Raw genomic sequence first — 26103 nt, forward strand, 5'->3', positions numbered from 1 at the left:
TCATCAAGTCTCACTGATTCTATTTCTTCAATCTTTTTAAATATCTGTCCTCTCCATTCCTGAGCTTCCTGCCCCCTGCCGACATCATCCTTCACCTGGACGAATGCAACAGCCTTCTCTAAGTGTCTCCACTTTAGTCTAATCCCCTCACCCTCCACATCACGGGTGTGGTGTTCCTAAAAAAACCCCTCATGTCACTTCCCTGCTCAAAATCATTCAACGGTTCATTGTTGTGTCATGAGAGCAAACACATATACAATGGTCTGTGCATGCCAGGCACTGTTGTAAGAACCGTGGATGCATTGTCTCCAATCCTCATATCCATCTGTGTGACAGAGGAGGGAATGGGGCGCAGAGAGGTAAAATGACTTGCCCAAGGCCATGCAGCTGCTTCAGTCCAGAGCTGGGGCCGAACTGGTGGACTGGGCCCGGGCTATGTGCTTACAGCTGTCATACTAGTCTCACAAGGATGGAGGCCAGACCCTTTACACCGTGACCTAGGCCCTGGCTACCTCCGGCCCCTCCTTGTGCTCCCGTGCTCTGTTATTGCTCATTGCCTGAATTTCTCAAAAGGGCTTCATTTCTCTGGGCCCTTTGACAATGCCTTCCGTCTAACCGGGCTCTGGAAACCCTCATCTTTCAAGCTTCATCTCAGCCATCACTGCTTCTTTAAAGTCTTCCTGACCCTCCCCCAACCCCCATGACCCCTATAGATGAGTATCCTGAAGCTGTTTCCATATCGTGTAATATATGTGTATATACAAATGTTTTTGTTGTTGTTGTTAAATATTTATTTATTTGGTTGCACTGGGTCTTAGTTACGGCAGGCGGGCTCCTTAGTAGTGGCATGCGAACTCTTAGTTGCGGCATGCGTGTAGGATCTAGTTCCCTGACCAGGGATCGAACCCGGGCCCCCTGCATTGGGAGCGCAGAGTCTCAACCACTGTGCCACCAGGGAAGTACCCTATACACGTGTTTTTGTAATAGCTTTTTTGAGATATTGATCGCATACCATGCAATTCACCCACGTAAAGTGTACAGTTCAATGGGTTTTAGTATATTCAGAAAATTATAGTTGCATTAGAATCATGCTTTTGCCTTGAGGTGGGTGGCTTGTTATACTCTGGGGTATGATGTCACGAGCAGGCCACCTCTGCAGCACAGCCAGGTGCAGTGAGCAGCCTCAGAGGTGGGCGAGCTGAAGGTGGAAAATGAAAGAGTGGGAAGTGTAGACACCAAAGGGTCTAGAGGGAGAGAAAGCTCTGGAAGAACTGAGAGATTATACTTTGAGACCAGCCGTGGCCAGACCATTCCTTGGAGCACATCAGTGTAGCCGACAGAAATCTCAGGCCACCAGCCTTGGTATGTAAGAAATGTAAGCTTGTTTTTCCAGAACAAAGCTTACATCCCATTGCAAGCCTCCATCCTCCATTCAGTGAATTCTGGATCTCCTGCCCTCTTCTTCCGGGCTGGGTCTGAGAGAACTTCCTAGGGCTTGAGATTCTTCCCTAAGCCTTTCTGCGTGGACAGTGGATGCACAGTGTCTGACCTGGGGCGGAAGGTACTTTGGAAACGTTGGGCAGATTTACTAAAAGCTGGTGAGCGTGTGACTAGCACAGGTGCCTGGCTTAGAGTAGGTGTTCGATAAATATTCATGGCTGAAATGAATGGAACTAAAAAAGGCAGCAAGAAGAATTAGTGTATCACGGATGTCACGGGTATTTCACACACCCATTTTCTCACCCACAAGTCCCATCATCGCTGTCTCGTGGCCCTTCCCTCTTGCAAGGGACAGCGAGTCAGCCTGACAGATGAATCCTTGCTGATGTGTCCTCACGGGTATTGCCCCTCCTGGGGTGATCATGCAGAACCCACCCGCACCTGGCTAAGTGAGGTCAGCCAGTGTTGAAGGGGAGCCCTCTGTGTGCTCACAGCTACCGAGAGCTGGCAGAGGTGTCAGTCGCACTTTCCCTCCACTGGAAAACCACCCATTTATTTTGTTTGCTGTGCCTTGCTTATTTTTCTGCTATTAACATTCTTTTCCTGCCAATGGTCCAAGTACACGTGGGATGTTACTACGCGTGTCTAATGAAGGGGGAGCTTCATGTGGGTGGGTCTAGGGATGGTCACTACTAGGACGATTCTAAACAATGCCCAAAGGCAACTCTTTGGATGGCTCAAAATAAATGACAGTGTCAAGAACTAAGTTCCTAAGGGACTGGGCTCTGATGGCCCCGTAGGGCTCGGATTCCATCAGCATTCCCATCTCTGGGGACGCATTTCCTCCCCTACACGGGCTGTGCCGTGAGAAGCGTGCCCAGAGGAGGGGCTCTTGACACACTGCGCTCCTCCTCTCCCGCGTGGAAGGCTGACTGCCTCTCTTCCTCGATGTCTTGAAAGGGCTCTGGGGCCCCAGGTCAAGGGGTCTGCGCTTTGCTTGACAGTGACCATCAGCTGGGGACATGTCAAGTCGGGGGCTACTGTCAGAACGGCCCACGTGTCCATGCCAGAGTCACCCTAAGGGGGGCTCTTCCAGCCTTTACGGTCCCTCCTGGCCTGACAGCTGAGTCAGTCCCCCACTGAGGCCCGCCCCCCGCTCCCCGCATGCTTCAGCTTCCAGGACTAGAGTCCCCACGTCCCCTGAAGCAGATGCCAGGGGCTCTTTGAAATTTGCCCCTGGTCTTTGGAATCCTGACTCAGGCTGGGCATTCCAACAGCAACTCCTTGGGTGCGGATCTTGGAAAGGCCACTTCAGAGCTGCCCTGGCTGAGGCTCCGACGACAGACTCTGCTTCTGCGTGGTTTGCAAGGTGCCAAAAACATCTCCGGTGCTCCGGCAGGAGCGGCCAATGGAAGTCGCGGCCGGGACCCCTCCCACTCCCTGCTCCCCCCTCCCGCCCCCCTCAGTGGCATCCCAGCTTCCTGCCTCTCTCTCTCCCTCCTGATCGGCCTGACGCAGAAGTGAGGACCTGACAGCCGCAGGACCTGTAGAACCCTCTGTCTGTAGGTCCCAGACAGAGCCTCGGCCTTTCCAAAGATGGCCTGGAGACAGCTGTTCCTGCTCTCCTGTCTCTCGGCCGTGCTGCTCCTGTCCAGTGAGTATGCAGAGGCCCCAGGAAGGCCTTGGTGTTAGGTGAGGCTGCTCAGGTGGCCCAGGCAGAGGGGGTGCCTACTGTTAAGAAGGCTGTACCTTGGGGGGGGGGTGTTTGTGTGTATGTGTGTGTGTGTATAACACAACGCAGCACAGAGAAACCAGCACGCCTGGTGGTTTCCTGGGGAAGTTGGCTGTGTGGCTGGTATCTGAGGCATCCAGGTCTCCAGGGCAAGTCACAGCCCTGGGAAGGACTGGCCTGGCCCGGCCCGGGGTGAGGGCTCCTGTTGGGGTGCGGCAGCCCTCACGCTGTGCTCTCGTCCCGCAGTCCTGCCGGAGGGGACTGCTGTGGCGGTGGGCACCAGGCGGCTGGCAGCACAAGAGGTGCAGGAAGGTGAGTGCCGGGGCCACCCAGGGGGCTCCCGAGGTAGCCCTGGTGAGCATGTGCCGGTTGTGACCGGCTTCTCTCGGGTTTCAGGCGTGGAAGGGAAGATTTTCATGCAGGAATCCGACGCCTTGAATTTCCTCAAGAAGCGAGGCAGGCGGTCCCTCAAACCCCGAGAAGAGGTCAATGGTAAGGGTGCTGGCGGCCTGCCTTCCGCGCTTGCCTCGTGTTCCTCCTCTCCCCCCCGTCAGCCGGGCTTCGGGGACCGCCGGGGACCGAGGGCTCAACCTAGGCCCTCGGGTCGCAGTGACTGCAGCTCTGAATTAGAAGTTACGTCACGTCCCCCGGACCGTAGGTCGGTCTTGGCTTGGCTAAGCTGTAGGGGTAAGAAACAAAGAGGCCAGGGCCACGCTGAACGCACTGAAGTGCCGAATTGCATCTCAGTTTCTGAAAGTTAAAAACGTTAAGGTCGGGGGCAGGGGGCACTTCCCTGGCGGTCCAGCGGTTAAGACTGCCTGCTTCACTGCAGGGGGCACGGGTTCCCTCCCTGGTTGGGGGACTAAGATCCTGCATGCCGAGTAGCGAGGCCAAAAAAAAAAAAAAAATGTTAAGGGGAAAATCTATGTTCGGTGGAGAGGGGACACAATAGCTCCGTGTGTGCCTTCCGGGTAATTCACGGTGTACCCTACATGCCAGAGACCAGCACTGTAAGCAGGGAAGAGGGCACATGGGACCGGGAACTGGAAATGTGGCTTTGGCGACAGCTTTGCTGCTAAGTGGCCTTGATCACTTCTCCCTGGGCCCGTTTCCTTACTGATAAGCCCCTGAGAGAGCGGTGTTCAGCCAGCAGTGTGTGTTTTTTTTTTCCTAGTTTCTTTTCTTAAACATCTTTATTGGAGTATAATTGCTTTACAATGGTGTTAGTTTATGCTGTATAACAAAGTGAATCAGCTCTACATATACATATGTTCCCATATCCCCTCCCTCTTGCGTCTCTCTCCCTCCCACCCTCCCTATCCCACCCCTCTAGGTGGTCACAAAGCACAGAGCTGATCTCCCTGTGCTATGCGGCTGCTTCCCACTAGCTGTCTATTTACATTTGGCAGTGTATATATGTCCGTGCCACTCTCTCACTTCGTCCCAGCTTACCCTTCCCCCTCCCCGTGTCCTCAAGTCCATTCTCTACATTTGCCAGCAGTGTTTTTAAAAGTCTTCACTTCCAATGCATCTGGGAGGCTTTTGAGCTCAGAAGTATGTCTCCTTCTCAGCCTGAAGGAGGCCCTGGTATCCCCTGCTTGGCAGAGATCCTCATCTCCATGACCTGCCGACCCTTGAAGGGATTTGAGTTTTCTGTCCTTGAACTAGATTCTTCCAAGGACTCGGCTCTGACAGACTCTGAGTCCAAGGCCTGATTCATTACTTATGTGTCTGTCTGAATAAACTCTTTGTGCCTCTCAGCACACTCAGCAAGGTAACTTGCTCAGTGAAAACAACAGGACTGTTTTCAAATGATGGGCAAGAAGTGAGATGAAAATGCTTGGAGATGAAATTCCCTTTTTTTAAAATTTAAGTGGAGAAGTACAACCACACGGGGAAAACCTCCAGGCCTCACACAATTTGGGATTTAAAGGTTAGCAAATGTCAAGAAACACTGAAAAGACTGATGGAGTCCAGGCAGTTCTTGACGGACATGAGAGAAGCAACCTTTTGGCAGACTCCCAGCGGGGAGCCTGCATGAATTTGAGAGGCAAATAGTTTCCATTCTCTAAGTGGATTCAGAACAATGAGATGCATGATTAAGCCAGAGGTCTGTCACCCGGGTTGGAAGCTCGGGGTTTCAGTCGCGGGAACCCAGGACAGCCCGGTGAACACCTAGGATGCACCTGAGTCAATCTGCTGTTACCTGGTCAACTCAGGTGATGGGTGGAACAAGGCCCAATTATGTCAGGTTCAGTAAAGGCAGGCAACACTTTGATAAACTTGAATCCGGAACCAGAAAACAGGCAATTCCTATCTCTAAGCTTCTGCCAGACTAAAGATGTAAAGGTGTGAGGGCAGAAATGGATGAACCTAGAAACTTATTTTACGTTGGAAAATCTAAAATCTAGAGAGGTTTTTTGAGGGGGCTACATTAGAGCAGATGAGGGACAGCTGCACCTGCTGGTGAGCTGTGACCTGGTAGCTCAGGTAAGGTTCCCTCTGGTAAGCTTCACGTTCAACAGCCAAGGAATGTTTACGTGTTCTCAGGGACAGTTTTCAGTTATCACTGGGGGTATTTCTCCAACCAGAGGTGTACCTTCAGCTTTATAATGTGAAACTGGGACTCCTCATAAAAAAGTTTACAGCCAACTTTACTGGAATGCATTGCCTCACAAACTAATGGATACCTGAGGTAGGTATTTTCATCATCAGGGAGTTTACCTGATCACCCCATATCCTGTACTAGTTATCTACTGCTGTGTAACAAATGAGCCCCAAATTTAGCAGCTTAAAACAACAAACATTTATTGTCTCAGTTTCTGGGGTCTAGGCCCAGCTTAGCTGGTGGCCTCAGGCTCAGGGTCTCTATGGGCTGTAGTCAAGGTATTGGCCGGGGCTGCATTCATTTCAAGGCCTGATTGAGAGAAGATTCGCTTTCAAGCTCACGCACATGGCTGTTGGCAAACCTCAAGTCCTGCTGACTACTGGTCAAGTACACCAGTTCCTGCCATGAGTGGGCCTCTCCACAGGGCAGCTTACAACATGGTGGCTGGCTTCCCTCCAAGCAAGGGCAAAAGTGAGAGATAGATGGCAGACAGACAGACGGACGAACCCAAGACGGAAGCCAGTCTTGTTTGTAACCTAATCTCAGAAGTCATATCCCATCACTTCTGTCATATTTTGCCCATTAGAAGTGAGCCCCTAGGCCAATCCACACAAGGGGAGAGATCACCTACAGGCATGCATATCAGGATCATCTAAGATTCCCTCGACCACGACCACAGCCAGCATTATGCCCGGTGGCAATTTCTGTCACTGCAGCCATAATGCTGGGTGTAATTTATTTTCGTATCTTTCTCCTTAAGTGGAGTACAGGCCTCTTAGGCAGAGGGACAGAATCTTTCTTACCTGACTTTTTAATCCCAGTGCTTAGCATATATTCTGGCCACGATAGGAGCGCCAAGATGCAGAATGAACTCGCAGGTTAATTAATGTGAAATTAAGTTGGATTATTCCCTCATAGAATTCATTTCTATCATCAAATTCCTAGCTTCTAAGAGGCCCAGCATGCTTGGATACACCATTCGTTTTACACCTGGAGCTAAATGGCTTCACCTTTTGGGGGTCTGTCCTCTCACTCACAAAACGAGGCAGTTGGATGGGACGCTCCCCCAGGTCCCTCAGGTTTTAAAGTCTGTGTCAGGAGTGAACCATTTCAGTGAAGCCCCACTCCTACCCCCTCACCAACAGCCCCTTTTGCACCTGATTAAGTTTCTCAGGCAGAATGATTAGTGTCCCCCTAAATGCGTGCGGCTGCCCCTATTCCTCGGGGCAACTCTCGCCTCTTCCCCTCCCCCAGCGGAGAACAGGCAGAAGCTGCAGGCGGACGAGCTACGGAGAGAACATCTCGAGGAACAAAGGAACGAGTCTGAGAACTTCGCGGAGGAGCAAAACGATGGTAAGAGCTCGTCAGCCAGTGACTTCGGGGAAGTGGAGCTTTGCAGGAGAACCATGTGATTTGCCTGTACTTATTCCTAAATTTTAACTAGAGGAGGAGGGAGGTAAGAGGAGTTCTACTTTCAATTCATATCTATGGGAGTCTCGGAGAAACAGGGAGAAAGTCACAAAAGCGGCTACAGAACCTGAGAAGAAATGGAAGAGGACAGAACACCACTGGCTTGGAGACTGTGGGGCTGGGGGAGTTTTTGGTTGATCGTATTTTCTCCTCCTACCTGGGTGTGTTCTGTCTTAGCACCTGCACTCGTGGCTTAGTTCCCGTTAGAGCTGAGTTGGGAGGATTTCAAACTCACTTTCAAGGGCCTTGGATTTCCATCAATGTCATGGCTCTAGGAACTGCCCAACCTGGACTCCTAGGCCTTCATCTACCTAGTTATTATCATCAGCATCGGGTGACCAGTGGAAGCAAACCAGGACAAGTGAACTCAGAAGGCTCCGGTCACGGGGCCCTGCTCTGTACCCTCCCCAACCTCCAGCGTCAACATCTACAGCCGACGGGGCGGCTCCCCTCACCCAGAGCAAGCTTCTACGGGGTTTGCGTGTTCCCTCACCCAGGGGCCGCGAGCGTCTTGTTTGCAAAGCCTTGACCTTTGCCTGTGTCTCTCACCAGTCAGCACACCTCATCCCCACCCTCTGGCCTTGGGAGACAGGGCTCCAGCCTCCCCCCAGGAATGCTGGTTTCAACCAGGCCTCTGGGTGTGGGGGAGGGTGGAGGGGGAGGAAGGCTCTGCCTTTGAACCCCAGCCTCCCATGGGGGATGGGATTAGACTTGGTATCTATTAAGTGCCCTCAAGGGTCACCTATAGCAAAAAATCCATAGAACAGGTAATAGGGATCAGACCAGGCAGGCCAATGTGTGTTTTTATTCCTTTTTTGGTCTCTTCCGAAACTTCAAGATTGAAATATGCTTCCGAGTAAGTTCCTGGATGAAGGTGCGCTTGGACATAAGACCCCAGTTAAGGTGACCTTTGTTAGAGAGAGTCTGCAATTTCAGTTCCCAAGCTGTCAACCCCTCGCTTGCTTGCTCTGGTGGACTTGGGAGGTAATATGCCCTTAGGGCACCTCTTAGTGGAAAGGACACCATCACCGGTTATTAGGAGGCTGCAGGCCACGCCCATGGCCTTGCGGGGGCACCTGGCTGAGGCCTGCAGACAGGTGCTGGGCAGGACCCCAGCAAATCAAACATCCTGGGGAAGCTCAGACTGTTGTAATTCAGAGGCAAATACGTCTGTTAAAGATTTGTTTACCTTGGTGGACAGCTTGGGGAGAAGCATTTGGGGAGAAGCATTTAGAAAATGAGAATGTGGCCTCTAAGATTCCTTCAGTGTGTTTTGTTTTTTTTTTTAAACTCATAGTATTAATAGCAGCATTTTATTTTGTGCATTTTTAAATGTTTCAGGTCCAAATCCCTAGCATCTGGATGAAAAACATTCACTGTTTTCCCTCCCACGACGGATTAGGATGAGGGCTCAGGCACCTGAGGGATGCCAGGTCCTCCACCAAATCCAGAGGAGACTAAGGCCAGGGGCCTCAGGCCTTGGCCACAGAGGAAGAGGCTGCAGGGCAGGGCACAGGCCTTCGGGGACTGTAGTGACAGCCGTCGTCACTGGCTGAGCACTTGCCCTGCCAGACACTGTACGGAACCACGTAATCCTTACGACCAGCATCTCAGGTCTTACAATTTCCATTTTACAGTTTTAAAACCTCAGGCTTAGAAAGGATACATGAATAACCAAGGTGACGTAGGTAGTGAAGGATTTAAACGAAGGCGAGTTTGCCAGCAAAGCCCATGTTTTTGTACCGAAGGAAGACCAAACGCGTATTGGTCTTGGAGAGGTTCTTCAATGCAAGGATTGGCCCGTGTGAAACTCACTTCAGCTTCCCCCCTTCCCTTGCCTCTGCCCCGGAACAGACCATGCACAGAGGCCAGGTTGCCGGAAACCTCCACCGCGAGCAGCACTCAGAGCCCTTCTCTGAGGCGCCCACACTCCCCGTCGGTCAGGACCCCAGGTTCAGTTAGCTCTCTTGATTGACAACGTCACCTATTCTCAGAATACTGGAGAGCAGCGGATGATCACTCTCTCCCCGAGGTACTTGCTGCATAAAAGCGAATGCTGAGAGATACCACGGGTGACGGGAAGGACTTGGGTTTCCAGTGGAGGAATTTTAGGCAGGTGGTCTGAAGGGAGATTTCTGGACACCAGTGACCTTGCTGAGGGCCTGAAAACCCCACCTTAGTCAAAGGCCCCGCTACCAACCCACCCAGGACACTGGCCCTTGTCTGGGGAAGTGGGAGGGGGGTGGTTAGAGTCTCACTCGGCTCTGTCATGGCTCCAGCTTGTAACTGTACTCAAAACCACCAACTTCAAGGCCAAAATAACTGAGTTCTGTCTCCAAAAGCTCAGGATAAACATTGTGGAACTCCCACTTCTAAGGCCTACGTGGTAGCAGCCCAGGTCTGCTTCCACCTTCAAAGCCGGAAGCCCGGGTCAGGCCATCCCAGGCTGGCTGCGTGACGCCTGGCCACAAGTGGTCCCTACACGAAGGCTACAGTGTCCAAGCCTTGGGGCTTTACCAGCGAGACCTTCCCTTTGTCTAAATGAAATGGTCTAAGAAGAGTCTGGCATGACCTGGGAAGAAAAAATCAACTTCTATGTCAAAATCACGCTCTCAAGATTGGCCAAGGGTAGCTGCTCTACGTGGCCTGAGAAAGGTCTGAATGGCCCAAGGCTAACAGCCTGGCCTGACTCTGAGCTCCAGGTTTTCTCTGAGGCACCAAGTCCCTACGAGGATTCTCAGCACCCAGGGTAGCGCCAACCCCAAGCTCCCATAGAAGGAAACATACCCAGCAGACATGGCTCCTGAACACCCCGTGGTCACGAGGGCCCTACCTGTTGCGGGCACCTGGCTCTCACAGGTGCTAAGGACCATGGGGACACCCACTTCCTCCACATCCTGAAGCCACCAGGCTGTCTTGTTTGCCCAGTGCCACAGAGGATGCGAGTCACTAGAACCAAGTCAGGGTCACAGACTTTTTGGTGAAGCCCACATTTGAGAAAACAGGCAAGGAAGACATTTTGAGTTTTGAATCCTTGCTATTATCTTCTATTAACTTTCTATCCTCTCAACGTTTTCTCCAAATACTCAAAAAAAATTGTGGTAAAATATCTAGAACATAAAATTTGCCACCTTACCTATTTTTAAGTGTACAATTCAGTGGCATTTAGTACATCCACAACCATCACCATTATTTATTTCCAAACCCCTTTTATCACCTCAAACAAACTTTGTACCCATTATGCATTAACTCCCCTCTCCCCACAGCCCCTGGAAACCTCGAATATATTCTCTATCCGTACGAATTTGCCTATACTACATATTTCATAGAAGAGAAATCACCCAATATTTGTCCTTTTGTGTCTGGTGTATTTCACTTAGCATGTTTCAAGGCTCATTCATGTTATAGCACATATCAGAACTTCATTCCTTTTTATGGATGAATAACACATACAGACATATCTATACATTTCTGTCTGTCTATCTATCTGTCTATCTGTCTATCATCTCACATTTTATCTATTCATCTATTCTTGTTTTAAGAAAGGTTGGGTTAATGGTAATTCTGTTTAACTTTTTGAGGATGCTTTTTAAACACCGATAGCCTTGGGATATCTGCTCGTGCTTTAACGGTACCTAACAGTGAGTGACAGGCAGTCTTGAACTGGCTTCAGGAGGCTAATTCTATAGCTTCACAAAGGCATTATTCAGAAACATGTCTTATCAAAGACAGAAAAATCAGGACTTTCTTACTCATTAAAAACTCCCTTCTGCTCTTTTTAGCCTTTACTGTGAAACTTCAAACACATGGAAAAGTATACAGTATAACAAACCCTCACATAACCATCACCCAGAATCAGGGATTATCAAGATCTTCCTGCACTTGCTTCATCCACCCCTTTCCCCAGTTAGCTTTAAAAACATAACTTTATTTTTAAAGCTAAGAAACAGTAAGAAGGAACACCTTACTCATAATCCCATCACTCGAAATTGACAATCATTTCCATGAGTTTTTCAACAGTCTATTTTTCTGCTGCTGTGATTTTGGATTCTGTCTTTGTTGGTGTGTCTCTGGGCCAGTTTCTGCACGCGGCTCTCCGCCCTTCGCTGGCTGTACAGGGCAGGAGCACTGAACTGAAGGCAGGACCCCGGTCTCCGCCCTTCGCTGGCTGTACAGGGCAGGAGCACTGAACTGAAGGCAGGACCCCGGTCTCCGCCCTTCGCTGGCTGTACAGGGCAGGAGCACTGAACTGAAGGCAGGACCCCGGTCTCCGCTCTCTCGGCAGTCTGCTGTGTGACGCTCACCTATCTGGGCCCGATCTGTAGTAAAACGAGGCCTTTAGATCCGGCATCCTCTCAGGCCCTTCCAGCTGCGACATTCTGTCTGTCATCCATGCACGCAGGCACAGTGGTTCATGTCACGTGTCACAGGCGGGGGGGGGGGGCGGCTTTGGGCGGACTCGGTGGCTGCCCCCAGATCAGAGCCCTCCATCCTCACACGACGACTTCATCTCTCGTCCCCAGAACAGGAAGAGAGAAGCCGGGAGGCCATCGAGCAGTGGCGCGAGTGGCACAGTGACGGCCTGTACCCACCCTATCTCTACAACCGCCACCATGTCTGACCTCAGCCCGATGCGCCCAGAAGACGGCACCTGACACACCCGCCCACCCTCGGTATTCGGGCACCTCTTCTGCGTACAGACAGGCCCCGCCCCACGGCCTCAGCCCGGGGCCTTCTGTTCTCGTGGACGGAAACGCCCTGGCTTGCGCTTCTGGGCAGGTGAACTTCTGAGGTGAGCCAAGGCCTGTGGGGCTTCACCCCTATGGTGGTTTCCCACTGCTTCGCCATGGTTCCCACAGCGAGACTCCTGGCCCATTGAACAATGCAAGAATCACAGGAGAGAGAAAAGATCACGTGCCTGCTTAGAGTTTACGAATAAAAACGCTGAGTCAACACTCTGTACCGTCGTCTTCTCGAATCTCACACTGAGCCGCACCAGCCTGCCCCTCCCGGGTGACGCTGGGACTCTCACCGACTTGGGTGGCGGGAAGCTTCGACTCAGGAGCACTGCTCACTACGTCCGCAGCCGGTCTCAGCAGTCACGTGACTGGAAGGGACCTGCTAATGCAACTGTTTGGGAAAAACCATTCTCCAAGCCCAGGCGCTTCTCCTGTCTCCGAAAAGAGTCTTAAGGTTCAACGGTGGTTTCTTAATGGCATCACTCAGAGGCCAGGGCAAGAGCAAGTCCAGCTGTAACCAAAACTAGACAGCAGATAAGGTTTAGTTTTAGTATCACCTCCTTTTTCTTCATAGTATTAGTTTGCTAGAGCTGCCATAACAAAGTGCCAGAACTGGGAGGCTTAAAACAATGAGCATTTATTCTCTCACAGGTCTGGAGGTGAGAAGTCTGAAATCAAGGTGTGGGCAGGGCCACACTCCCTCCTAAGGCCCCAGGTGAGGGTCCTCCCTTGCCTCTTCCAGCTTCCGGGGGCTCAGCTGTTCCCTGGCTTGTGGCAGCGTCACTCTAGTCTCTGTCGTCACTGTCACTCGGCCTTTTCTCCCCATGTCTCCAAGCACTCTCCGCTCTGTGTTTCTGTGTCTCTTCTTATAAGGACAACAGTCATTGAGTTAAGGGCCCACCCTACCAGCCTCACTAACTCGATTACATCTGCAAAGACCCTCTTTCTAAATAAGGTCAACACTCACAGGTCGCGGGAGTTAGACTGCCGCGTATCTTTTGGGGGAAACAATTCAGCCCAGAGCAGTGCCCTTTCTTCTGTCCCAAGGGCTCTGCCTTCCTGCCCCAGACTCTGCGCTAGGCTGCCTCCAGCCTTGCTCCCAACTGCCTTCAGGAATTCCACACTAAGAACGCAGAAAACTCAAGAAGAGCCTCAGTGGGCACCCCTGTGGGGTCGGCTCTCGAAGACCAAGCGGACCCCGGGTGAAGAACAAGCACCACTCCTGGCCATCCCCCCGCCCCGCTCCGGGGCCTTGTGCCTCCCCTTTGACTTGGGTCCCAGGCTGGCTGGTCCAGCCTGCTTTGGAGGCTGCGTTTCCAGAACAGTAAAGGGCAACTTTGTTTTGAGGAAAAGCTGCTCAACTGTAGTAAAATCCCCCACCAGAGGTGGGACAATTAACTAGATCTGGACACTGCGATGAATGCAAAGTAATTTTTTAAAAGACTGGGATAAAAATCCTTAAAAACATTTAGTGATCAAGCAATTAGGCACATTCCAAGCCACCTCACGTAGAGCCAGCACTTTATCAGAAACCAGGCTGTCAGTGAACACCCCACCTACACGAGCCACATTTTCCCACTGGCCGGCCCCCGCCTCTGGGCCTGTCTTCAACACACAGGCTCTTCAGGAAGCCCGCTGCTCCCCACAGCTCCTACTACAAGTACCAGGAGCTTCAACTTAGAAGGGGACAGCAGTGGAAGAAACTGGCATGAAATAAAAACTCTGCAGATGCCTCAATATTTCATTACTGTTTCTTCTTATTACCTGGTGAGACTGAAATTATTTGGGAGGAATGAGTATTCCAAAGTTTCGGAGCGTAAAGCTGAACAGACCAAAAGGGAGTTCTGCTATTTGTCCTCCATCTCTGCCATCTCTGGTCTACACTGGAGAAATCAGTCAGCTTGAGGGGAACACAGGTCAGAGGTGGTCCTCTCTGAACTACAGGGCAGGAGCCTCACACACGCATCCCACCTGCTTCCTACCGCACCCTTGAAAAGAGCAGGCCAGGGAGCCTTCGCAAACGGGCCAGAGAGACCCCTGGTCCAGGGTCTGTGCTCTCGGGGGCGGGGATCCTCATGGAACCCGGCCACACACACAGATGGGAAATTCTTGCTACAGGCATGTGGGGACCACAGTGACTCTCCTCAGCTCGGTGACTCGGGGAAGCGAGACACAGGGCTGTCGTGGGGCAGGTGCAAGTTCTGCTGACTGCTAGCTCAGGTCCTGAGTCAGGGCTGCCAGCTGCTGGGCCAGCGATCCAAGTGGGCCTGTGCTCTACCCGCATGAAATGCCCTCTTGGTTGACCAGGAGCCAGATGCCAAGCCAGAAGATCCAGCCCCTGCCCCTTTAGGTGGGTAACCCCAACTGACGAGGGTGTGCGTGTGTTTTCACACACCCAGATGTACAACAGAGAAAAGGCAAAGCACTGCTCTCTCACCTCAGCCAGGAAACAAAGGAGCCACAGTCTGGCTCATATGGTGACAATCACACAGCCAACGCCTTCCGGCAGGAGGGCCAGGAACCAGGTGCACGGCAGCCGATGCAGTCTGACTCAAGGCCGTACTCTGCAGCCACCTGGCTCCAAAAGCCTGCTGCTTACACAGGAGGGAACGCTGGGGCCATAGAGATGTCAAATACCGAGAATGCTCTCGGTGAGTGGCCGGTTTAAAAGAAAAAAAGCCTTTCCTTGTTTGTTCAAGAGCCAGGCTTGGCATGTCAGCTCTAGATAAAGAATTCTGGCAGAAAGAAGAATTCTATTACCTCGTTCTACCCCATCCTTAACAAGGGCCCCATTATACCTCCGGGTTTTAGAATTCCTTCACTCAGAACCAATTGCAGCCATTTCCTGGGTAGGGAGAAGGATGCCAAAGGAAACATGACCGGAATCTGGGTAGCTGAATTTCATAGGAATTAGTAACTGGAGGATCTATGTTTTTGGAGACAGGCTTTGTCAAAAGGATGGCCTTTGGGACATTCTTCTAACTAACTCTTCTCTGTTCTTTCCTTACCATCCCCAAGTCCTTTAGGGGTTCCAGGTAAGTGGCTGAAATCAAATTTTGTCCAACGATGAATTGTTGAAAACTCATTATTTTTTTCCACTAATTTTGTATGTTGTCATTTTATTTTCTTCTTCACCTTCTCCTTCTTCTTTTATTTTTTTGAGAGTGTGTGTGCTCCAGGGGAGATTTTGTAACTTATTATCATGTGCCTTTGTTTACCTAGATTTCTGGAAGGAGGTGGTAATTTTCCTAAGACCCAAAATGATTAAAAAAAAATTTTTTTTTTAAGTGTCATATGCTTTTTAAAAAAATTTAGTTGGGAAAATTCATTTCTAATTCCTTTTCAACCATTACGTTCTAATTCTTTGGTAAGTTTTTCATAATTTAAACGTTCTTAAGGGATTTGTACAAAAGCAAATTGGTTAAGTATGGATATTCTAGTTCACAACTGTAACTGGTATACTCTGTGATCTTACAGTGTACTACCACTTTAAAAAAAGTTTTGTCCACTTTCCACGTTATTTTGATTTTTTTAATTAGAAATATTGTGCATAGGTAATGTATACACATGACTTAAATTTTTCACAGGACAAAAAAGAATTCAATATCCTTTCCCCGTCTCCCAAAGAAAACCATCATCCCCAAGTCTTGAGCATCCTTCAAGTGACCTGTGCACATCTAAGTATCCAGCTATACTTCTTTTCCATTTTTATTTTTAAACTTTAAAATTCATTTTTGACCAGTGATGCCTACTTTACATATTAAACTAATTTCCTACCACTGAAAATCTGTACAGTAATTTACAGTTAAGCAGTTTTCATAAAGCCTTCTTAAAGAAAAAGCTTCCTATGGGAACAGCGATATTTGAGGGGACATGCCTGAAAACAACACTGATTTAATACATAAAGCGAAAGTGAAAAATATTTTTCTAGATAATTTCTCATTAATTTAGACCCTGTAATAATGAGTTGCAAATAACACACTAGTGAGCCTGAACCATTTAGTGTGTAGGCTCCCAAATTAAAAACTTTCTATATAAAATGACAGCGACATTAATATGAGGCAGTGACGTCCAGGAGCCTTCAAGTATGATTTTCTTAGCTCATGTTTGGTTGTTTACCATGTACCCAGCACAGAATTGTAGTAGCAAGGTGCAAGATATTTTCTATTTTGTAAGCGGATTTAGATGATAAAAAACCCAAATATACCGTTAGATTGGTCCCTTGAAATCACTGCTGAGAAAAAGAATAGTACATTCCTTTAGTAAGTCACTGAAGACAGCTTTTCTTGTACCTTTAACTCAAAGTGCATGAATGACACACAGTTGGACGCTACTTTTGTTTTGGCACGATTAATAATTATGTAACAAAGTCAGCATTACCACCTGAAAATGTACTTAGCTCAGGACTTGAATCCACTTCCTCCTCTCAAGGTTGAGCCCACTAATGCTCAATTGATAACATCACTCCAGGGAATATAAAAGAAGACAAACAAAAAAACCACACCATTATTTAGAGATCTTGTCCAACCTTACTCAAAATACTTCCTTGATACTTAATGGTGAAGGAAAATGCTTTCCTCCTCAGACTGGGAACAAGAAAAAAAAGTCATACAAACAGGAAATGAAATGTTAAAACTTCTCAGGCAACAAGATCCCATATGAAAATCCTAAGGAATGTATAAAAAAGCTGCTATACTAGTAGGTAAGTTCGGCATGGTCCCAGAACACAAGGCCAATAGACAAATATGCATTGTATTTCTGTATACTAGCATGTATGCAGAATAATAATTGGAAATTACAATGGAAAAACATACCGTTTATGACACCATCAAAACTATTTAAAAATAAAGACAAAATATATATATGATCTGTACACTGAAACCACTAAACATTGCTGAGAAAATTAAAGAAGACCCAAATAAATGGAGAGACATATTCATAGATACAAAATCTTAACATTAAAGATAAAACACAATCCTAATAAAAATTTCAGCCGGGTTTTTGGGGTAGAAATTGATAAGCTGATTCAAAAATTTACACTGAAACGCAAAGGACCTAGAATTGCCAAAACAAATTTTAAAAAGAACAAAGCCGGAGAACTAACACTACCTGATTCCAAGACTTATTATATAGCTACGGTAATTAAGACAATGGTACTGGCATAAGGAATGACATCCAGATTAATTTGACAGAACTAAGTCCAGAAGTAGACCCCAAAATGTATGGTCAACTGATTTTTGACAAAGGAGTGAAAATAATCCAATGAGGAAATTATAATCTTTTCACCGAGTGGTGCCGTAACACCTAAATGTCCATTTGGAAAACAATGACCCACAACCCTTACCTCACAGCTTATTCAGAAATTAACCTGAAATGGATCATAGACCTAATAGTAAAAGCTAAAACTATATTAAAAAATTCTATAAGAAAATCTTTGTGATCTTAAGGCAGGTAAAGATTTCTTAGCTAGAATACAAAACACATGAACCATAAAGTGATAAAATGGGCTCCACCAAAGTGACAAAAATGCTCTTTGAAAGACACTGTTAAAAAAAATGAAAAGGCAAGCCACAAATTGGGAGAAAACATTCACCATACATATATCCACAAAAAGCGCTTGTATCCAGAACACACAAAGAATTCTTACAACTCAACCCAGTAAATAAGTAAACAGATACGTCACCAAAAAAGATATACAAATGGCCAATTGCACAGGAAAAGATGTCATGAGGGAAATGCAAATTAAAACCACAATGAGGGCTTCCCTGGTGGCGCAGTGGTTGAGAGTCCGCCTGCCGAATCAGGGGACGCGGGTTCGTGCCCCGGTCTGGGAGGATCCCACATGCCGCGGAGCGGCTGGGCCCGTGAGCCATGGCCGCTGAGTGAGAGGCCCGCGTACCACAAAAACAAAAAAAAAAACAACAAAAAAAACCACAATGAGATCCCACCACACACCCATCAGAATGGCTAAAACTGAAAAGACTGACAATACCAAGCATTGGTGAGGATGTGGAGCAGACGGAACTCTCATGACTCACTAGCGGGTATGTAAAAGACCACTTTGGAAAACAGTTTAGCAGTTTCTTATAAAGCTAAACATACTTACCAGAAATCCCACTCCTAGGTATTTACCTAAGAGAAACAAAAACATATCCAGAGAAAGACTTATACCTGAATATTGCTAATGGCTTTATTCATAACAGCCCCAAACTGGAAACAAGCGAACCCAAATGTCCATCTACAGGTGAATAAATAGTGACATATCCATACAGTTGAAATACTCAACAATAAAAAATGAACTGTGGACACAGGCGATAACATGGATTTATTTCCAAATATGCAGAGTGAAGTGTAAGAGTACATTCTGTATGATTCCATTTATATGAAACTCTAGGAAAGACAGATCTAAACAGATTATAAACAGATCAGTGATGGATGGGACCAGGGCATGTGGCCTGACTGGGAAGTGGCAGAGGCAACTTTTTGGGGTGGTGGGAATGTTCTCTATCTTGCTTGTGGTGGTGGTCACGTGGATATATAAATTCATCAAAATTTACCAAACTGTACACTTAAGATGCGTGCCTTTTGCTGTGTGAAATTTAGCCCTTAATAAAGTTGACTTAAAGAAATACCAATAGAGGAGTCTCTGCTTAAGCAACATTACCACAGACTTGATTGCAGTCCTGGTTTCTTCCCATATTTTCAAATCACTTAATTTTCTAATCTGCAAAATGGGGACACTCCCGGATCTGGCCCTGTTTTGGGAAATATTACACAGTTGCTCCTCATTATTTGTGGATTCCATGTTTTTCCAAATTCACCTAATTGTTAAAATTTTTAACTCCAAAAGCAATACATGCGGTTTTTTTGTGGTCACTTATGGACATGCACATGTGCAGACCAACGAGAAATCTAAGTTGTTCTCAGCTGAGGTAGAACAAAGCAACAACTTTTGCTGGTTTCAGTTCTGATGCTGTAAAAAGATGTCCTTTTCATGCCATGTTCATCACAGTTTTGTGCGTCTTTGGTGTACTCTTGCTGCTGAAAATGGCCCACGGGCACAGTGCGTAAGTGTTCCCGAGGGCAAGAAGGCTGGGATGCACCCTCTGGAGGAAAAGCGCGCGCTGAGATCAGCTTTGTTCCACTAGGAGATACACTGCTGTCGGCTGTGAGTTCCGCGTTAATGAATCGACGATACATATTAAATAAGGTGTCTTTAAACAGAAACGCACATAATACAAGGTTATGTACTGATCCGGTGAAGACGACGTGACCAGAGGCTCAAGGGAACCTAAGCCTGTATTTCCTCTAGGAGCAGTGACTGGGTATCTGCTAGTTCAGCTGGTGACTCTATGAAACATAATTACTGTGAATAACAAAAATCCACTCTCTCTATATTTCTAGTTCTTTCTTCCTTTCTTCGGTGAAATGGCTTTGAGTTTTCACCACCTCGAATACTGACGTCCCGCTTTTCTCCAAAATGCAGGTCAGTTTTACTGGATACATGGTCTGACTGTGCAGGACATGGCAGGCCTCTTCCCCATTTTGATCTGGAGAGTTCAGCTGTGGGGCTATATTGTCTTTCTTTAATTTTCTAAAATTCCACAGCTTTTCCACAAACTGCTGCCGACTGATGCCAACTGATTTCTTCCACCTTCTGTGCCTCTCTGTTATTTTCTTTAGCTATATCACCGTTTCTTTCTTCAATATTGGCAAATACAGAATTTCATTTTGGGGGTCAGTCATCCTTCTTTTGAGTGGTGCTGTTTCCAAAGCTCTCCTCATGGCATCTGAGATGTCTGTTTTACCTGTAAGAGCAGAGGCTCTGATGGGCTGCTAAGCAGTGACAACTCAGGCAAACAGACTTACTCTCCTGATTTAAAAAAATTAATGTTGTCAGACACATTTAATCTCTTATAAACATCAAGCTTTACTTACTTCTATCATCAACTTTTACACAAGAACCCCATCGTTCAATCACTGCCTGTCAACTTAACTATATATCAACTTGTAATGTTTTTAAAAGTTGAAAACTGGAAAATTTTTAAAAGTGGAAACTTTAAATGTTTTAAGTTCCCTTTGGGGACAATTCCACACCAATCATTCAGAAGCTTCTTATTTGCTATTCTGGATCATTGTTATCTACATTAGTTCAGTTTTCCTTTTGTTGTTTGGAAAGGGAAAGTATAGTTTAACAAAACTCAAGAGAAAGATGATTTTCTTTAAAAAGCCACTTAATTCCTCTAAACAGAAAAAGACATAGGGAATTCCCTGGTAGCCTACTGGTTAGGATTCTGGGCTTTCAGTGCCGTGGCCCAGTTTCAATCCCTGGTCGGGGAACTGAGATCCTGCAAGCCCTGTGGCACGGCCAAATAAATAAATAAAATAAACCAAATAAGAAAGGAAAGGAAAAAGGCACAGAAAAAAAAAAATCTATTGTAAAGATCAGAACATTGTGATCAACCATGAAGGACAGGGCCAGTTTTTGTGTACTAACTTAGACCACCATGTGCTTACTCTCTTCTGATGGCCTGTGATTATACAATAATCTCTACGTTGCCAAAGACAGCATAAGAAAAACACACACATTTTGGATTTATATGAAAGCATTTAATACACATTGATAAAGAAGGTGGTAGGATTAAAGACTGGCCTCACGATGAATCATATTTTCAATGCAAACAAGTGCCCCCTCCAGCCCACCCATCCCTTCCCATCCCTGAATATTCTAACAAAACACACACACACACATACACACACACACACACACACACACACATACAATGCAACCCCAGTGGAAGCCCCCCAACACCTAGAGTAACTGAGAAGTAATTCAATTATATTTTTAATTATTTAAAATGTAAAAATCAAATTTAAAAACAGAGGGCATCTAGGTTCAGCTCACCCATTAACCTTTATAAGAATGTTATTACATGACTTATACACAATATGCAAGTGAATCTGGACTCTGACAACACCGCCGGTTCAAACAAGAACAAGTTTCTTAGGTAGGAAGGGGCTCCTCAAAGAGCAACCTGGCGTTCAGCGCCCAGGCAGCTGCTCAGTTGTGACCTACTGCAGATCCATAGCTCTCTGTCGGGTTTATGGGACAAACACATCTACTCAAAATGAGCCATCAAAAATATCAGAATTTCAAGTGCTTTTGGTTCTTTCTGAAACTTAAACATTTTCTCTGTTAAAAATTAAAGAAAAAAACCACACACACACCTCCTGGAAAGTGAAATATTCCTAAAGATATAGCTGTAAGGATGTGACCTTAGGGGGAACACAAGCGCCAGACACAGCACCTTCTATGCACAGAGAGTAGACTTTGATGACATCTAAGGCGTGTGAACTTTATTTCTGGCTCTCAGAAACCTAAACCAACCATCTCTCACAAGCACCTCATGTCCCTACTATAACACCATCTTGGGGGAAACCTACATTATTCCTAGCTAGAGTTTAAAGCCCAATATAATAACCCTACCGATTGACCCAGTCTTTAAGTGGCATCCACTTGGGTCAAATGGTATTTGGAAAATCAGGTCGCCAAGGCAGAGGACTCTCCTAAATGGAATTTTCTGGTGGTAACCTGCGTGAGGTTGGACCTGTACTTGTACTTGTTTGTTTGTTTGAACAATTAAGAAAACGGTAAGTCCTTGTATTCACAGTGTGTAAATTCCCTCCACCCACCCAACATTCACTGAGCACCAGGAGGGCAGCACTGTGTTTGGCACCTGGAAATTGAACCACCCTAAGATACACAAGCTTGCAGGTGACATGGATAAACAAACCCATTACAATAAGTTCCCTGCCAGAGCAACATTCAAAATACAGCAACAACCTGGAGGAAGGAGCGTCAATTGCTCCCAGGGACACCAGGCAGGCGTCACGGAGAAAACAAGCTCAAGCTGCTTATCTTGTATTTTTCCTTTTCATCATGACATCTTACAACATAAGTGACAATATAGAGATGAGACTCCATGTCTCCACGTACCCATGACCTGGCTTTAACAATTAGTAACTCAGCCACTTCTGGTTCACCGAAACCCCCGTTGCTGCCTTCCATCCCTTTATTTTTCTTTGAAAGCCAGTCCTCGTCATTTTCGTCATTTCCCCCATAAACACTGAGCTGTGTTTGAGGAATGACCTGGAAAGGGTCCTCCATGAGTAACATTCATCGCCCCGTCTATTCTTCTGCTGGTCACTCTAACAGAGTCATACACCCCGATTCCTGACCGTGACTCCAGAGCCTGGGCTGCTTCAGGGCAAAGACCCAAGACATTATGGGTGCCTCTGAGTTGGCTGAAGAACAAGACGGAGCTGACCCAGTGAAACCCCATCCTGCCTTATCTGGAATGCTGACCGCATTCTTTTGGCCCTTGGTCCTCATGAAATTGCTATTTCTTCAGAAGCATATTGAGCACCTAATGTTTGTACAAAATGGTGGCTACAGTCCACATTCCCATGTGCCCTTAGCAACCTCTGGGGGAACCTCAGACAGTACGTACGGGTCTTGCCCTGTGGGCCAAGCTGCCCCAGAGTTGCTTCCTGTCACCGCCTTGATCTCCCTTGGGTGGGAAGCCTGGTGCATCTGAACGTCGGGGCTGTCTGTCTCTCACCTCTTCAGAGTTTCCTCTCAACATCCATGCAGTTAGCTACCTAACCCGAATGCTACCCTGGACTCTGTCTCCAGCACAGTCTGTCTGTTCCTTTAAGGCCATCCACCACCATCCACCTCCATCATCACCCTTCCGTTCAGGCCACCGTTCCTTTCCCTCAAGTGCTGTGATCTGCCAGCATCGTTCTGCCTTTAGCACCCCTGCCCCCGCCTCATTCTCCACGCAGCAGCTGAGTGGTATTACAGAACCCGCTGCTGAAAACCCTCTCGTGGGTCCCAGCACACACAGGACCAAGACCCATGTCCGCATCACAGCCATGGAGGCACTGCGAAGTTCAAGGTCTGCCACCACCTCCTTCTCCAGCCTCACCTGCGACACCGCCTCCTGACCCGCAACCAAACTCTCCTTTCAGGGCCTGCTTTCTCGGGTCTCTGTGCTCTTACCTGGGAAGCGAACAAAAGCCGCACCTACTGAGCCCTCGCGCATACGTGCCATCTCACAAGAGTCCGCGCCACCAAGACATCATCGCCTTCGTTTTGCAGATGGGGAAAGTGAGGATGGGCACCTCGGCTGAGGTCACAGAACTAGTGAGCGGAAGGGCCGAGACTCGGGTGTAACCACGAGTCCCAGGCTGCCCCTCACCCTGCATCATGCAGCGATCCCCGGCCTATAATTCTTAACGTGTATGATAAAGCATATCTGCAAATCCCAAACTCCAGAGGATTCTCCTTGTGGGATGTTTCTGTTTTCCAATTGGGCTTCATGGCTTCTCAAATTTTATGTTTGTTTTGCTTAGAGGTTTCACTTTCTTTAAGCCATATTTAAATAAAGCCACATTTTAAAATGATGAGATTTTAGGCATTTCCATTACAGAGCTCCACGATATTGTAACAGCACAGAGACCATATAGATATGAAATGAAATGCCAAGTGGGTCAGTGACTTGATTTCCAAGAACAAAACAGAGGTAACAGTAGAATCAACAGAAGGAACCCGGCTTTTAATATCAATACAGCAAGACTATATCAAGGGCAACGGTCATCAATTTCTAGACGGCAAAACATTATATTATTTTTAGACTTTGAGTGCTCAAAGACACATTTCAAGACCATTTAGTCCAACCCTCCTCATTTTACATATGAGGAAACTGAAGCCCAGAAGTTAGGCAGGTTACCTGAGCTAAATTCATTCTTTTGTCTCTGGGTGTCCATATAAATACCAGAACCTTATAGTGATCAAGAAGCGACACTGCATTCTCTACAACCCAAGAGAGAGAAACACAACTCTCTATCTACCTTCCAGTTTGGGGCATAAAAACTGTGTGAATTCTGCCATCAGTACCGCGAACAGGGAAGACAATGATACCTTGAATTTCCACTTAAAGGTCAATGTTAAATTTGATGTTAAACCAACACAACCGAGGAAGGGGGCAAAGTTGTAGGCTTAGCAAGTATTCATTCTGACTGTGTCCATCGGGAACACGGGCAATTCAGAGCCAATACTCTTGCTTTTCCAGAACCACAAGAAGCAATGTAGGCTGTGGGTACCTGTTTGAAGTCGGGGCTATTTAAGGCTATTCAGGAATTTGGCATGTTCTTCTCCTCTTGGTAACAGGGTTTCTCCTCCTATCTTTGGACCTGTCTTTTCCTAGAAAAATAAAAATAGTTTAATAAGAAATGGGTCAATATTATTTGCATGGGTCACTAAAACCCATCACCTTGCAGATGACATACCTTTAACATTCCGTCCCGTTCCCACTTGAAGAGGCCACAATTACTGAAACAGAAAAGATGGGATTGACTCAGCCGTGAGGTTACGGGCCCATACACATGAAGATAAGTGTTCCCTGCACTTGGGGGAAGATCTCCCCCATTTAAGCAGAAGCTGATCAAGGTGACATTCATATTCCAGGCTATGCTCTATTGCTACTGAAAATACTCCAGTGATTTGAGAAACGGTCTTCAACTCTGCAGTAAGCTAGATACTTCAGAGAAGGAATTTCAAATGGTAGTACAACAGGGCTACACGTGCTATAGGTGATGAGTGGGAGCTTGGTTTCTAGTGCCGGGCACTGGGAAGACCCCTGGGTTGAGGAAGCCAGCCTACAGCTACGTGCAGCCTACGGCTCGCCCCTTTTTCTCCTGTTCTGGAACTAAAAGGCTGTGATAAGAAAGGATTACTCTTCCTTCTGGTTTGAATAATCCTCCCCCCAGCCTTTTTCAGTAGTAAGAACAGGGAAGACAGTGCTATCTTGATTTTCCACTCAAAGGTCAATGTTAAATTTGGTGTGAAACCAACACAACAGGAAGGAAATCTTTTCATAACCCAAAGATTTTTCACTCTCTTCACTCAAAGGGCCTGGAGACTCTCATTCTCACTTTTTAACATGGTAGGTGAATCCATCCCTGAGGAACCACTGGGATGCTATGGGGAAAGCTCATTGTCTATGAAGTTTACGCTGGAGAAGAGAGAGAGAAACAGAAAAAAAAAGAGTGAAGCCGTGGGACTATGTCTCCCAGCAGCTTTGGATCTGAGAGGGTCCGGGCCGTAGGGGTCACCCCACCGGCCTCATCCTTCCTCCCCATCTGGCTTAGACTCCACTCCCACCCTGAGCATCAGCTGCCCGAGCACTTAGCCCCGAGCCTCTCCACCACGTTCCCCAGCTGAATGTCTACTGAGAGACTTTCGTGGCCTACGACCAGATAAGTGATGATATCACGCACAGCCTACTGTCAGGGGTTGGCAGTTATAACACAAGGGCCCAATCCAGCCTGCCACAGTGTTCGTGAGGTTTTGCTGAACACAGCCAAGCCTCCTTGTTAGAGCATCACCTATGGCTGCCACAAGAGCGGTGAAACAAACCACTGTGCCTGCCTAATATATTTACTAGCTGCCTTTTACAGAAACAGTTTGCCCATTTCTGCTCGAGATCAAGAATTGACAAGAGAGAGACCAGAGAAAGCAGATGTTAACACAAATAACAGTGCCACCTGGAGGCTGAAAGGCATCGTGTTCTTCCATTTGAGTTGCACTTACTGCTTATCCTCAATGAACACATTTCTCTGATAATCAAATGTTTTACACAAGCTCTTGCTGTTACAATATTTTGGAGAGAAGTCAAATATCAATATACAAATAGCTACTTAGAACAATTCTAACCTAGATTGTAAAAAGATGCACAAACCAGCTCCTGACAAGGTGATGAACGAGCCCCCACCCTCATCCCAAATCAGCTTTGGAGAAACTGGAAATGAGAGTGGAGTTCGGGGTCCAGGAAATAAACAACAACCAAAACGAAATGAGAGAACAAAAAGGTAGTGAGAATATCCTGGTGAAAAGGTGATAGTGAGATTGCCTCAAATTCCAAAGAATCAACATCATACAAATCATGTCCTTCAAGAATAATGCAATAAAGTTAGAAATTAATAACAAAAAAGATAAAATCAATCCCATATAAATTACTAACTCTTGGGTCAAAAAGGAAATCATCCAA

The 26103-nt window shown here is 47.1% G+C and overlaps 1 protein-coding gene and 1 long non-coding RNA gene across 4 annotated transcripts; one reads left to right on the forward strand and one right to left on the reverse strand.

Moving 5' to 3' along the window:
- The first annotated feature begins 2735 nt into the window (after positions 1-2735).
- Positions 2736-12303, forward strand: UCMA (upper zone of growth plate and cartilage matrix associated). Of its 2 annotated transcripts, XM_007126033.3 has the most exons (5): positions 2736-3094; positions 3419-3484; positions 3569-3664; positions 7035-7133; positions 11774-12303. In XM_007126033.3, the coding sequence occupies exons 1-5, from the start codon at positions 3037-3039 to the stop codon at positions 11869-11871; spliced, it is 417 nt and encodes a 138-aa protein (XP_007126095.1). In that variant the 5' UTR covers positions 2736-3036; the 3' UTR covers positions 11872-12303. The 2 variants fall into 2 exon arrangements, with proteins under 2 accessions (XP_007126095.1, XP_028351303.1); XM_028495502.1 differs by having other exon boundaries at positions 3419-3664.
- Positions 12304-17929: 5626 nt separating this feature from the next.
- LOC112062310 (uncharacterized) lies at positions 17930-24808 on the reverse strand. Of its 2 annotated transcripts, none has more exons than XR_002890660.3 (3): positions 24344-24808; positions 24158-24257; positions 17930-19797 (listed from the first exon to the last, which is right to left on the reverse strand). It is a non-coding gene; the product is annotated as an uncharacterized lncRNA (long non-coding RNA). The 2 variants fall into 2 exon arrangements; XR_002890661.3 differs by having other exon boundaries at positions 17930-19862.
- Positions 24809-26103: the final 1295 nt, after the last annotated feature.

Source organism: Physeter macrocephalus, chromosome 11 (assembly GCF_002837175.3).
Source record: "Physeter macrocephalus isolate SW-GA chromosome 11, ASM283717v5, whole genome shotgun sequence".
Classification (NCBI taxonomy): Eukaryota; Metazoa; Chordata; class Mammalia; order Artiodactyla; family Physeteridae; genus Physeter; species Physeter macrocephalus.

Coding starts and splice junctions, on each gene's coding strand:
- UCMA (XM_028495502.1), top strand. CDS start 3,037: ATGGCCTGGAGACAGCTGTTCCTGCTCTCCTGTCTCTCGGCCGTGCTG. Junction 3,095..3,418: donor GGCCGTGCTGCTCCTGTCCA/GTGAGTATGCAG, acceptor CTCGTCCCGCAG/TCCTGCCGGAGGGGACTGCT. Junction 7,134..11,773: donor CGCGGAGGAGCAAAACGATG/GTAAGAGCTCGT, acceptor TCTCGTCCCCAG/AACAGGAAGAGAGAAGCCGG.